Genomic DNA, 10,413 nt, shown 5'->3' with positions numbered 1-10,413 from the left:
TAAACTTTTCAATTACTACAGACAGTGAGGACAGTGTGTTGATATAACACGGTTGTTCAGTATCATTCAAAGGTTATCATACAATCCATGTATCCAACTGCAAATTAGCTGTATTCAAGAAGAGGAAGGGCATGGTCAAAGTGCATGTATACTTTTTTATTTCGCAATTTGTCTTCTATCCATGATTATTGTAATCACCACTTACGCCTGGGGGCACTATAGACACTTAAATATCATATTTTAAACTCCCACACTACTTGGAGAATACACTGTCTAGAATAGGCTACTCTATGCTGTCTGGCAAGGATTATAACAATGCATGATTGCAATTGCTCTATTGGTAGTCTGGAGCTGTCCAACCTGGACTCAGGGGTAGACGTAACATAGTAAAAGTAAATCTGAGATATAACAATTGGATTGATATGTTACATTTCGTATGGTATGTATTAATTTGTGGATGTCCATCATCCATTTCGTATGATATGTTACGAATTGCAATTCGTACAATATGTTACGAATTTGCAAAAGGTATGATATGTTATGAATTCTGTCTTATGAAAACATACCAAATATTACATATTATATTTAGATGCGTGATTTACGTTTACTATGTAATGTCTAGTGTATGAGACCAGGCTGAGCTGTCGCGCAGACAAGGTGCCCGTGCGCGCTCAATTTAATCTCCGTATAAACCCCCAATGATTTAATTTATGATGACCGCAGTACACCCCGGAAGAATGACTAATGTGTACAGTGAGCGCGTTTGAGGTTCTATCGGCCGTATGTGGTTGTATGTTTTTGAAGACAGAAGGGAGAGAGAGCAGAGCGTAGAGAGAGAGAGAGGGCGGTAGGGCAGCGGTAATTATGCGAGTTCGTTGAGGGCTGCACGGTTATTTGACTTGTGGGAAAGATTCGAAAGTAATTTCAAAAAGAATACAACACATTCTGCATTTGAACAACGGATGTTTGAGAAGAAAATATAATAAGGAAGTCCACATGGCTATCTTTCAACTTCTCCGGTTCTCTACGAATACCTACTACCTCCTGTTGCTTGTCCTGTTGTGCACAGTACATATTCTTCAAGGGTTCAACCTGGACGTGCGGTTCCCTGTCGTCAAGGAAGGAAAGACCCCGGGAAGTCTCTTTGGCTTCTCGGTGGCACTTCACAAACAGATGGTGGGAGAGAAAAGATACCTGTAAGTGTTGTCAAATGTTCGATTTATCAATTTTGCTTTTATAGAATGTGCACAGGCAAGATAGGGGGAAATAAAAGGCATTGCACCTGTGGATGTCAAACTTCCTTTGAGTACTGTAACGGCAAACTGTAAATTAGACGGTCATTTGGGGTATTATCAACAGTAAAAGCAGCATACTGTAAATGATGGTGCATTGTGGGGAAATGTTGTGGGCGGGGAAAGAATAGCTTTATTTCGAAAGGTACTGTAATTCTTCCCTAAGAATACAGTACCATACATTATGCTGTTATGTGTAAACACTTTATCTAGCAGCCATCCTGCTTGCACCTATCCCTTGTAATTACAGTAAAATACTGTGATTACAGTAGCATATACTTTTTTTTTTTTTTTTACAGTATAGTACAGTCAATTTCATGCCATTGTACTGTGTGTCATTACACAGTACTTTCTTTGATACCATATTTATATTACAGTAGGTGTACTGTAATATGAAATACAGAATTTTACTTGCCACATAGCTGCCTGTCAAATTCCTGGCAACCCCTTTACAATGTAGGCTGTCGCTTTTCCGTGATTCAAGTTCAGCAACAAACACTTCAAACTCTGTAAAACTGTTATATGCAGGCTAAATGTCACATTAGGATCTCAAATGTCTACTGGAGTTTTACCAGACTATAAACATAACATTTATTTGGTGGTTTGTACATTCATGCAATTTATAACACAAACCATGTACCATCATAAACATTTCAAATCAATTTTATTCGACACATTTCCACGCATAGGCCTAAGCATGCACATGCAACAGGAACCTCAAAAACATGCTGATGGGGATATATTTTATTCCCCATGCAAGGTGTGGCTTAGGTTCATTCTATTCAGTCAATTATTAATCTCCATGTCTCAGCTACACAATAATTATGACTCACAGTCTGACAGAGTAGGCTAGGCTCAACCAGCTCATGGAGGTGGGTGACCATTCATGATGGTACTATCACAGTCTTGGTGATAGTGTAGCTGGGGGCCATACAAACTGGTTGAAATACACAGAGAACAAACATTTGTGTAAATAATATATTTTTTAGATGTTTTATTGAGGGTATTTGATATACATCTTCTTTGGGTGCCACCTCTCTTATATGCCCCAGAGGACCACAAAACGATTTAATTGAACCTTTTGCCTCTTTATGGCCCGGAGGAAAATTATTAGAGCTTCCCAATAAAAACACTGACCTTTCTTTGGTGGGCAAAAGCTGATCATCGGCATGCCTTCTCTGACCTAGAAGAACACCAAATCCACATCAGAGAGGCTTTTAGCCAAACGTAACGGAGTTGCACCACAAGACTATGTTAGCCTGCTGAGCTAAACCCTAGGTGTCTTCAGGTCTCAGCCTCAAGCAAGGTCACGTATCACATGATCATCTTTCACCGGACCATCTCCGTTACACACATAGCTCTCTGCTGGGCTATGCCCTATCCTGGTCATGGGTGGCTACTCCCCAGGTGTGACACCTCATCCTCCAATAGTCCAGTATTAAATCACCTGATTTAATTTCTTCCCTCCGATCCATTAACCAGCTCTCCCAGTCATCCCAGCTCTGATTTAGCTGGGCATTTAAGTGGAGAGTCCCTCCAGAGCTGGAGAGCAGGTTGAAGATGACAAAGGTTAAGAGAACAGGATTCTAATATCCCATAACTGTTTGCGAAAATGGGACCAGCGTTGCTAGTTAGCCACAGCGCTAGTAGATATTAATGGCGCTGGTCCAATGAATTTGTTTATTTTCTAAGGCTGACACATGTAATTATTACGTTGTCTTAACCTTGTCACATTTAACCTAGTTAAGGACCAGGAAGTATAGGCTTCCTGGGAGTTGGTCCCCCGTCCCCCACAACCCACCAATCACCTTTAATGGCCCACAAAGTTCCACTGAGACCTGAGAGTGGAAAAGGCGATGTGTCATGTATTTTTTTAAATATCAATTTCTTTGCTGTTTCTGTGTAATCAATGGGCTGGTACTAACCAGATGCTCTTGTGGTGACATCACTGACATGTTAAATGTTCCTTGATTTATTTGACCTGTGTTTCAGTGGCCAGAGTGTGGTCAAGGAGATAGTTGAAGTGAGAGTGCCACACCTGCACACACACACAGACACACAGACACACAGACACACACACACACACACACTCTTTTACTCACTTGCATACTTTGTTTCACACTTTTAGAAAACCCTGCACAGACTGGCCCACAACATTACATTTACATCATTTAGCAGACGCTCTTATCCAGAGCGACTTACAAATTGGTGGGCCTACTAAGTCACACAAATACAATGCAGAAACCGTTACTGTTCAATTGCATATAAAAATTGCTCCCAGCACTCAGACAATTGCCTCTTGCATGATTCCCCTGGGAAGATGCCTGATCTTGGCTTTAGCAATCCTCCACTTTATCCTCTGGCTGTTTGCAGTAATAATGGTAGGAGGAGATGCTTAGCTAAGGCTGTTCTGCTATAGCCCCAACAGGCCTGGTGGTTGGCTCATAATGCCAGCCCCTCTCTCCCTCACGGCGGATGGCATGCCACATATTTCACAATAGGGCCATGTCATACAACAGGCCTGCACCTCTTACATACAGGCTGTTTTCTTTTATTACAATGGGATCTGATGCTAGGCATAACATAATCCTGTTTTGATTGAAAGGCCCGACATTAACATAGTGGGGAAAATGTGAAGTGAGCCCAAAGAGAGAACATCTACGTAGAAACATATGTAGGATACTGTGTCTTTTGTGTGTCTATCTGTATGTGTGTTTTTAAATGTGTGATGTCTTGTTACGATGACTCAAGACAGGTGGTTGTACATCAAGACTTAACTAAACTATAAAGCATAGCACAACTACATAACAACTCTGTATAGTATAGGCCTATGTATGTGATCACTACCCACACAATCCTGACCATTTGACTTAGAATCTCCCATTTGACAGACATAAAATGTGGCCAAACATTTGAATTCTAGACCGCACATACTGTATCTTCCTCGAAATTAATCATAAAAGGAGGGCGTGGATAGTTTTCAGTCAAGTAGGAGCTTTGTTAAAGGGACATTTCAAAATGTTTCAACTTTATATTCATAATCTCCAGCACCACCCCAACATCAACAGATGTGAAAATGCTGCGTTTCTATGTTTTGTAGTAAAAAAGATAGAGGAAGATTAGTTTTTCCAATGACATCATCAACCAATTTGTAGACAATTAGTAGGCAATGCCTACTCATAATTGGTTAAAATCACGATGCACACCGATGATGTCATTGGAAACACTGATCTTCCTTTATTAATTTTTTCCACAAAACATAGAAACGCGCCATTTTCACATATGTTGGTGCTGGTGTTGAAAAATTGTGAACAAAGTCAACAAATATTTTTTGCTGTGTTTCTTCAGTTGTGGGTTGTCTTCAGCAAAGCCTCAGTGGGTGATGAGACTGTGTCAAGTTAAGTACTTTGAAAAAACATCTCAGCCATATTAACAGTAATTATGGTGTCTGGCTGAACCAGTAAACACAATGCATGGGCCATATGCAAGTCATTATGATTTTATAGAATATGAGGTTAGCTCATGTCTCTAACACCCATCCCCCTCAAAGTGTTGCATTTATACCGATATCCTTCTTCTTAGGTCGAACTTGTCAGTGATTTATTTTATTGCTCTCATACTGTCATTTTAGTTGTTACCTCTGACTCTCTGAGTCTTTCAAATCAAATCAAATCAAATTGTATTGGTCACATACACATATCTAGCAGATGTTATTGCAGGTGTAGTGAAATGCTTGTAAAGGAGTTCATAGCAAAGTTAATAGCAGCAACATCCTTATTGTTAACAGATGTGATGAGCTGTTTTGTCATTTATGTCTTGTCTCCTCCACACATCCTTGTGTAGTTGCCCATGCCATCCATGGAAGACACTGGACGGTGGGTTCATACACGACTTACCAAAATGTGTCAGTAGTCGAGTTGCCCTTTAAAGAGAAGTGTCCATGATATTGAGACAAGATATGGGGAGAGAAAATGCAAAGTGTTGTTTTTATATGATAGGCCATCTAAGGGCAAGAGATTGTCCTGGTCAGGTCATGTCGTCAGGAAAATGACACTAGCCCTAATGGTGTCCTCCCTCTACTGTGTGGCTGTGGCTGGGTTATGATGGTATTATGTGGCCTGGATGGATGGGTCTGTCTGAAGGCTTCCTGGTTGCTGGTCAGAGCAGGAGGAAGAGGCTGGACTGGGTTCCTGGTGTATGGTCCCCTGGGAAAAGGCTGTTCAGTGTCTGCAGAGAAGACCATATGACCTGACCAAGAAAAACTCCTGTCCAGTTTCCTGGTATGGAAAAAACTCTTGGCCCTAGTTATGGTGTTGGACAAAGTCGCCCCTAAAAGTGATGTTACTTGCAATTTGCAACAAAAATGGTCTGCAGATTGCTTTGTGTGACCCCGGCCTAAGCACTGATCTAGGTTCTACTTTTGGCAACCCAATGGTTCTGAGGCAGCACTTGCAGGTTATTTCTTAGTTGAGCTACTGTTGCATAGCCTTATGGGTTTTGTGTGTGTGTGTGGGGGTGATTTGGTGAGGTTGGGTGGGGTTTAGAGGGGATGTCCTCAGAGACAAGCCACAACACAGCCTGGAGAAGCCTGTATAAAGCACAGTAATCTGGACCTTACTACAGTAGATGGGAATGCAATCGTGAGTGCACTGAGAAGCAAGGCCTGCATTCAATTTGACCGGTCTAGCAAAGCCGGGGTCTGCCAAGTAGTTCTTAATAGAGAGAACTGAGGCAATACAGTGGTAACCCAATTGTTTCTCTTACAAAGGTCACTTACTGTACAGGGAAATTACAGTTATACCCCTACATGCCATCATTTGTATATATTTGTGTTCAAGTGTGTGTGTCCTGTCCATGTTTTCAATTGTCGTATGTACAGTCGTGGTCAAAGGTTTTGAGAATGACACAAGTATTGGTCTTCACAATGTTCGCTGCTTCAGTGTTATGAGATATTTTTGTCAGATGTTACTATGGTATACTGAAGTATAATTACAAGCATTCCATAAGTGTCAAAGGCTTTTATTGACAATTACATAAACTTTATGCAAAGAGTCAAGATTTGCAGTGTTGACCCTTCTTTTTCAAGACCTCTGCAATCCGCCCTGGCATGCTGTCAATTAACTTCTGGGCCACATCCTGACTGATGGCAGCCCATTCTTGCATAATCAATGCTTGAAGTTTGTCAGAATTTGTGGGTTTTTGTTTGTCCACCCGCCTCTTGAGGATTGACCACAAGTTCTCAATGGGATTAAGGTCTGGGGAGTTTCCTGGCCATGGACCCAAAATGTCTAAGTGTTTTGTTCCCCGAGCCACTTAGTTATCAGTATTACCTTATGGCAAGGTGAGCCGTCATGCTGGAAAAGGCATTGGTCGTCACCAAACTGTTCTTGGATGGTTGGGAGAAGTTGCTCTCGGAGGATGTGTTGGTACCATTCTATATTCATGGCTGTGTTCTTAGGCAAAATTGTGAGTGAGCCCACTCCCTTGGCTGAGAAGCAACCCCACACATGAATGGTGTCAGAATGCTTTACTGTTGGCATGACACAGGACTGATGGTAGCGCTCACCTTGTCTTCTCCGAACAAGGTGTTTTCCAGGTGCCCCAAACAATCGGAAAGGGAATTAATCAGAGAAAATGACTTTACCCCAGTCCTCAGCAGTCCAATCCTTGTACCTTTTGCAGAATATCAGTCTGTCCCTGATGTTTTTCCTGGAGAGAAGTGGCTTCTTTGCTGCCCTTCTTGACACCAGGCCATCCTCCAAAAGTCTTCACCTCACTGTGCGTGCAGATGCACTCACACCTGCCTGCTGCCATTCCTGAGCAAGCTCTGCACTGGTGGTGCCCCGATCCTGCAGCTGAATCAACTTTAGGAGACGGTCCTGGCGCTTGCTGGACTTTCTTGGGCGCCCTGACACCTTCTTCACAACAATTGAACCTCTCTCCTTGAAGTTCTTGATGATCCGATAAATGGTTGATTTAGGTGCAATCTTACTAACAGCAATATCCTTGCCCGTGAAGCACTTTTTGTGCAAAGCAATGATGATGGCACGTGTTTCCTTGCAGGTAACCATGGTTAACAGAGGAAGAACAATGATTTCAAGCACCACCCTCCTTTTAAAGCTTCCAGTCTGTTATTCTAACTCAATCAGCATGACAGAGTGATCTCCAGCCTTGTCCTCGTCAACACTCTCACCTGCGTTAACCAGAGAATCACTGACATGATGGCAGCTGGTCCTTTTGTGGCAGGGCTGAAATGCAGTGGAAATGTTTTTTTGGGATTAAGTTCATTTTCATGGCAAAGAGGGACTTTGCAATTAATTGCAATTCATCTGATCACTCTTCATGACATTCTGGAGTATATGCAAATTGCCATCATCAAAACAGAGGCAGCAGACTTTGTGAAAATTAGTATTTGTGTCATTCTCAAAACTTTTGACCACGACTGTACTGTAGGCCCAAGTGACTGAAGAAGTCTTACACGTCCTGCACAAACCATTTCCCAAATCTCTCTTCGAGTACCCTCATGTACCACACCATGTATTTGATGTATTCCAGACCATCTAGCACACATGATTCGACTTATGAAAGGCTTGATGATTAGTTGTGGATTGGATCAGGTGTGTTAGTAATGGCATTCATCAAATAAGTGGAATGGCTGGGGGTACTCTTTCCTCATTAGGCTATCTGTCAGACAGCTCCAGGAGTTAGCTAGTTGGTTCTCTGAATCAATAGGCTGATCAATAGTGTCGTCCCCACCCAGGCTCAGACTGGAATGAAGCTCTAATTAGAGAAAATCAGTTCTGATGACTGACGAGCCAGTCTCAAATCCATGTTGGACTCAAGTGAAGTGACACACAACAACTCTTGTCTTACAAGAGGGTTACAGTGTTAGCGGTTTCTCCAATATTATTTACTCAGTCACCAGGTCAATGGACTTACTCTCTTACGCCAGTATATTGGTATGTCCCCTTCCCTCTTTCTTCCTATATCATAGTGATTCAATTAGATATCTGAGAAAAATCAGAGAGACTTCCTTAAAGATGCACAATGCAGAAATCGCTCCGCCATATCCTGGTTGATGAAATTAGAATAGTTCGCCTAATTTCAGTTTATGTGACAAAACAAGCAAGTATAATGTAGAGATCTATCATAAACTGCTGTGAAATATATTTTCCATAACCAAAGATATTGTATTTTCAGCTGTTTGAAGCTGGTGTACAAAACCGAAAGTAAAAGACGCAAAAATAAACTTAAGAAAGGGAAGCATAGAAATAGCGCACATAGTCTAAGAAGTGGTAGATCTGTTCTTTCTTTCAATGAGAATGACAGATCTATAACACACATTTCTATGTGAATTTGGTCAGTCAGCCAAAAAGTTACATATTGCAGCTTTAAAGACTTACTAAGAGAGATGTAAGATACCCTAGAGCTGGTACTTCCCTTTAAGGAAAGCTGCTGGTGTCTGGCCCCTTTTATGGCTGTAAAAGCTGACCTGACGTACTGTAGGAATTCGACTAACCTGTACCCCCGCACATTGACTCGGTACCGGTACCCCCTGTATATAGCCTCGTTATTGTTATTTTATTGTGTTACTTTTTATTTTATTTTTTACTTTAGTTTATTTAGTAAATAAATATTTTCTTAACTCTATTTCTTGAACTGCATTGTTGGTTAAGGACTTGTAAGTAAGCATTTCACTGTAAGGTCTACACCAGTTGTATTCGGCGCATGCGACAAATAACATTTTATTTGAATTAGAGCAGTCAAATCAACCCTCAGATTAATGTGTTGAGGCATTAATAATGCGTTTAGAATACCTCATGATGCAAAAGGGAACCGTCAGGGCAAAGGGTAATACTGTACTTGGCTCAGATCCCACTGCTTCATCATCTCTATCGCTGTAAAGAGATGAAGAGAACTGAACTGGTTCAAACCATTCAATATGTAGAGGTTACAGCAGCTACTGCGTCAGCTTTTGTATCCCAGCAACCCATTCGGTTGAAAGAGGTACAGTACTAACAACAGTAAGGCAATATTGTTTTTGTTTGGCTGAGACATTCCTAAAACTCTCCATTGGGGTTTACCACCTGTTTTTATGAAAGATAAGGAATGGTTGCAAAATATGTGTTGCATTCATTAGCACATGGTGTTTATCTGTTTTTTATATGTATATATGTTTGAAATATTTTTTATTTCTCCTGTTTTAAATAAATAAATAAATAATATGAATATACTTTTTTAATTAATTAAAATGATAAACAGCTGTTATAGCTGTGGAATGAGTGATGTGAATATTGTAGTTTGATATTTAAGTGATAATGCCCGAGAAGCCGGTGTTTGGAGGATATATTAGCACGGGTGTTGTTAGGCCCGAGACGAAGTCGGGGACTGGCAAACCGTGTCGATATGTCCTCCAAACACTGGCTTTGAGGGCATTATCACTTTTATACAATGGGTTACCAACATATTCAAATAATGATTGACATATTTTCATTAAAAACTTTATTTTGATTAATGTATTCATAATATTTCATCCATTCAGAAGATATAGTCCCGACACAAATCTAAGGTTTCTACCCATGCCGGCTGGTTGTTCATTCTATCGGTTCGGTTGCTGGAGACTCGACCCAGTCGTTCAGTCTTTTTGTTCTGTATCTATGGATGCGACCCAGTCATTCGTTCTAAATGTTTGATTGCCATACTGGCTGGCAACATTCTTATTCCTTGCTTGCTAGCTAGCCAACTACGGCTAACTTACAGTCACGTCAATAAGCAGCCAGAATAACAGCATAGTAGCCGCATTTGCATTTGTTTAAGCTGTTTTCTAGTGACATTTATTTGGATACATCCATAACAATGAGACAATGAGGCTTGATTTCGCCTGGCATAGAAAATGTGCTCACTCGTCAGGACACTGTTGTTCAGAGGAGCTAGCCAACAACACAGCTAAAACAATAATTTCTAACTGGAGCTGGAAAGACTGCAAACTAGCTGCACTTCGTTTCATTTTACCTTTTTTCAATTGACATGTCTTTGTAAATATCCATAAAAATGATGCCAGCTGATTCATGATTTTGACTGGTTGAGAAACACTGCCTGCCTGTCTGTCTCGTCCCGACTC

General features: G+C 41.0%; 1 protein-coding gene across 1 annotated transcript in view; it reads left to right on the top strand.

The window, feature by feature from the left end:
• Window positions 1–653: 653 nt before the first annotated feature.
• LOC121569695 (integrin alpha-3) overlaps window positions 654–10,413 on the top strand; it is a 52,100-nt gene continuing 42,340 nt past the window's right edge. Inside the window, exon 1 of the mRNA XM_041880841.1 lies at window positions 654–1,196. Within this exon, the coding sequence (XP_041736775.1) occupies window positions 997–1,196 (200 nt within the window). The 5' untranslated portion in view covers window positions 654–996. The remainder of the gene's footprint in view (window positions 1,197–10,413) is intronic.

Source organism: Coregonus clupeaformis, unplaced genomic scaffold, assembly GCF_020615455.1.
Source record: "Coregonus clupeaformis isolate EN_2021a unplaced genomic scaffold, ASM2061545v1 scaf0027, whole genome shotgun sequence".
Classification (NCBI taxonomy): domain Eukaryota; kingdom Metazoa; phylum Chordata; class Actinopteri; order Salmoniformes; family Salmonidae; genus Coregonus; species Coregonus clupeaformis.
Note: the sequence above shows the minus strand (reverse complement) of the source record. Positions and strands in the feature narration are given on the sequence as shown.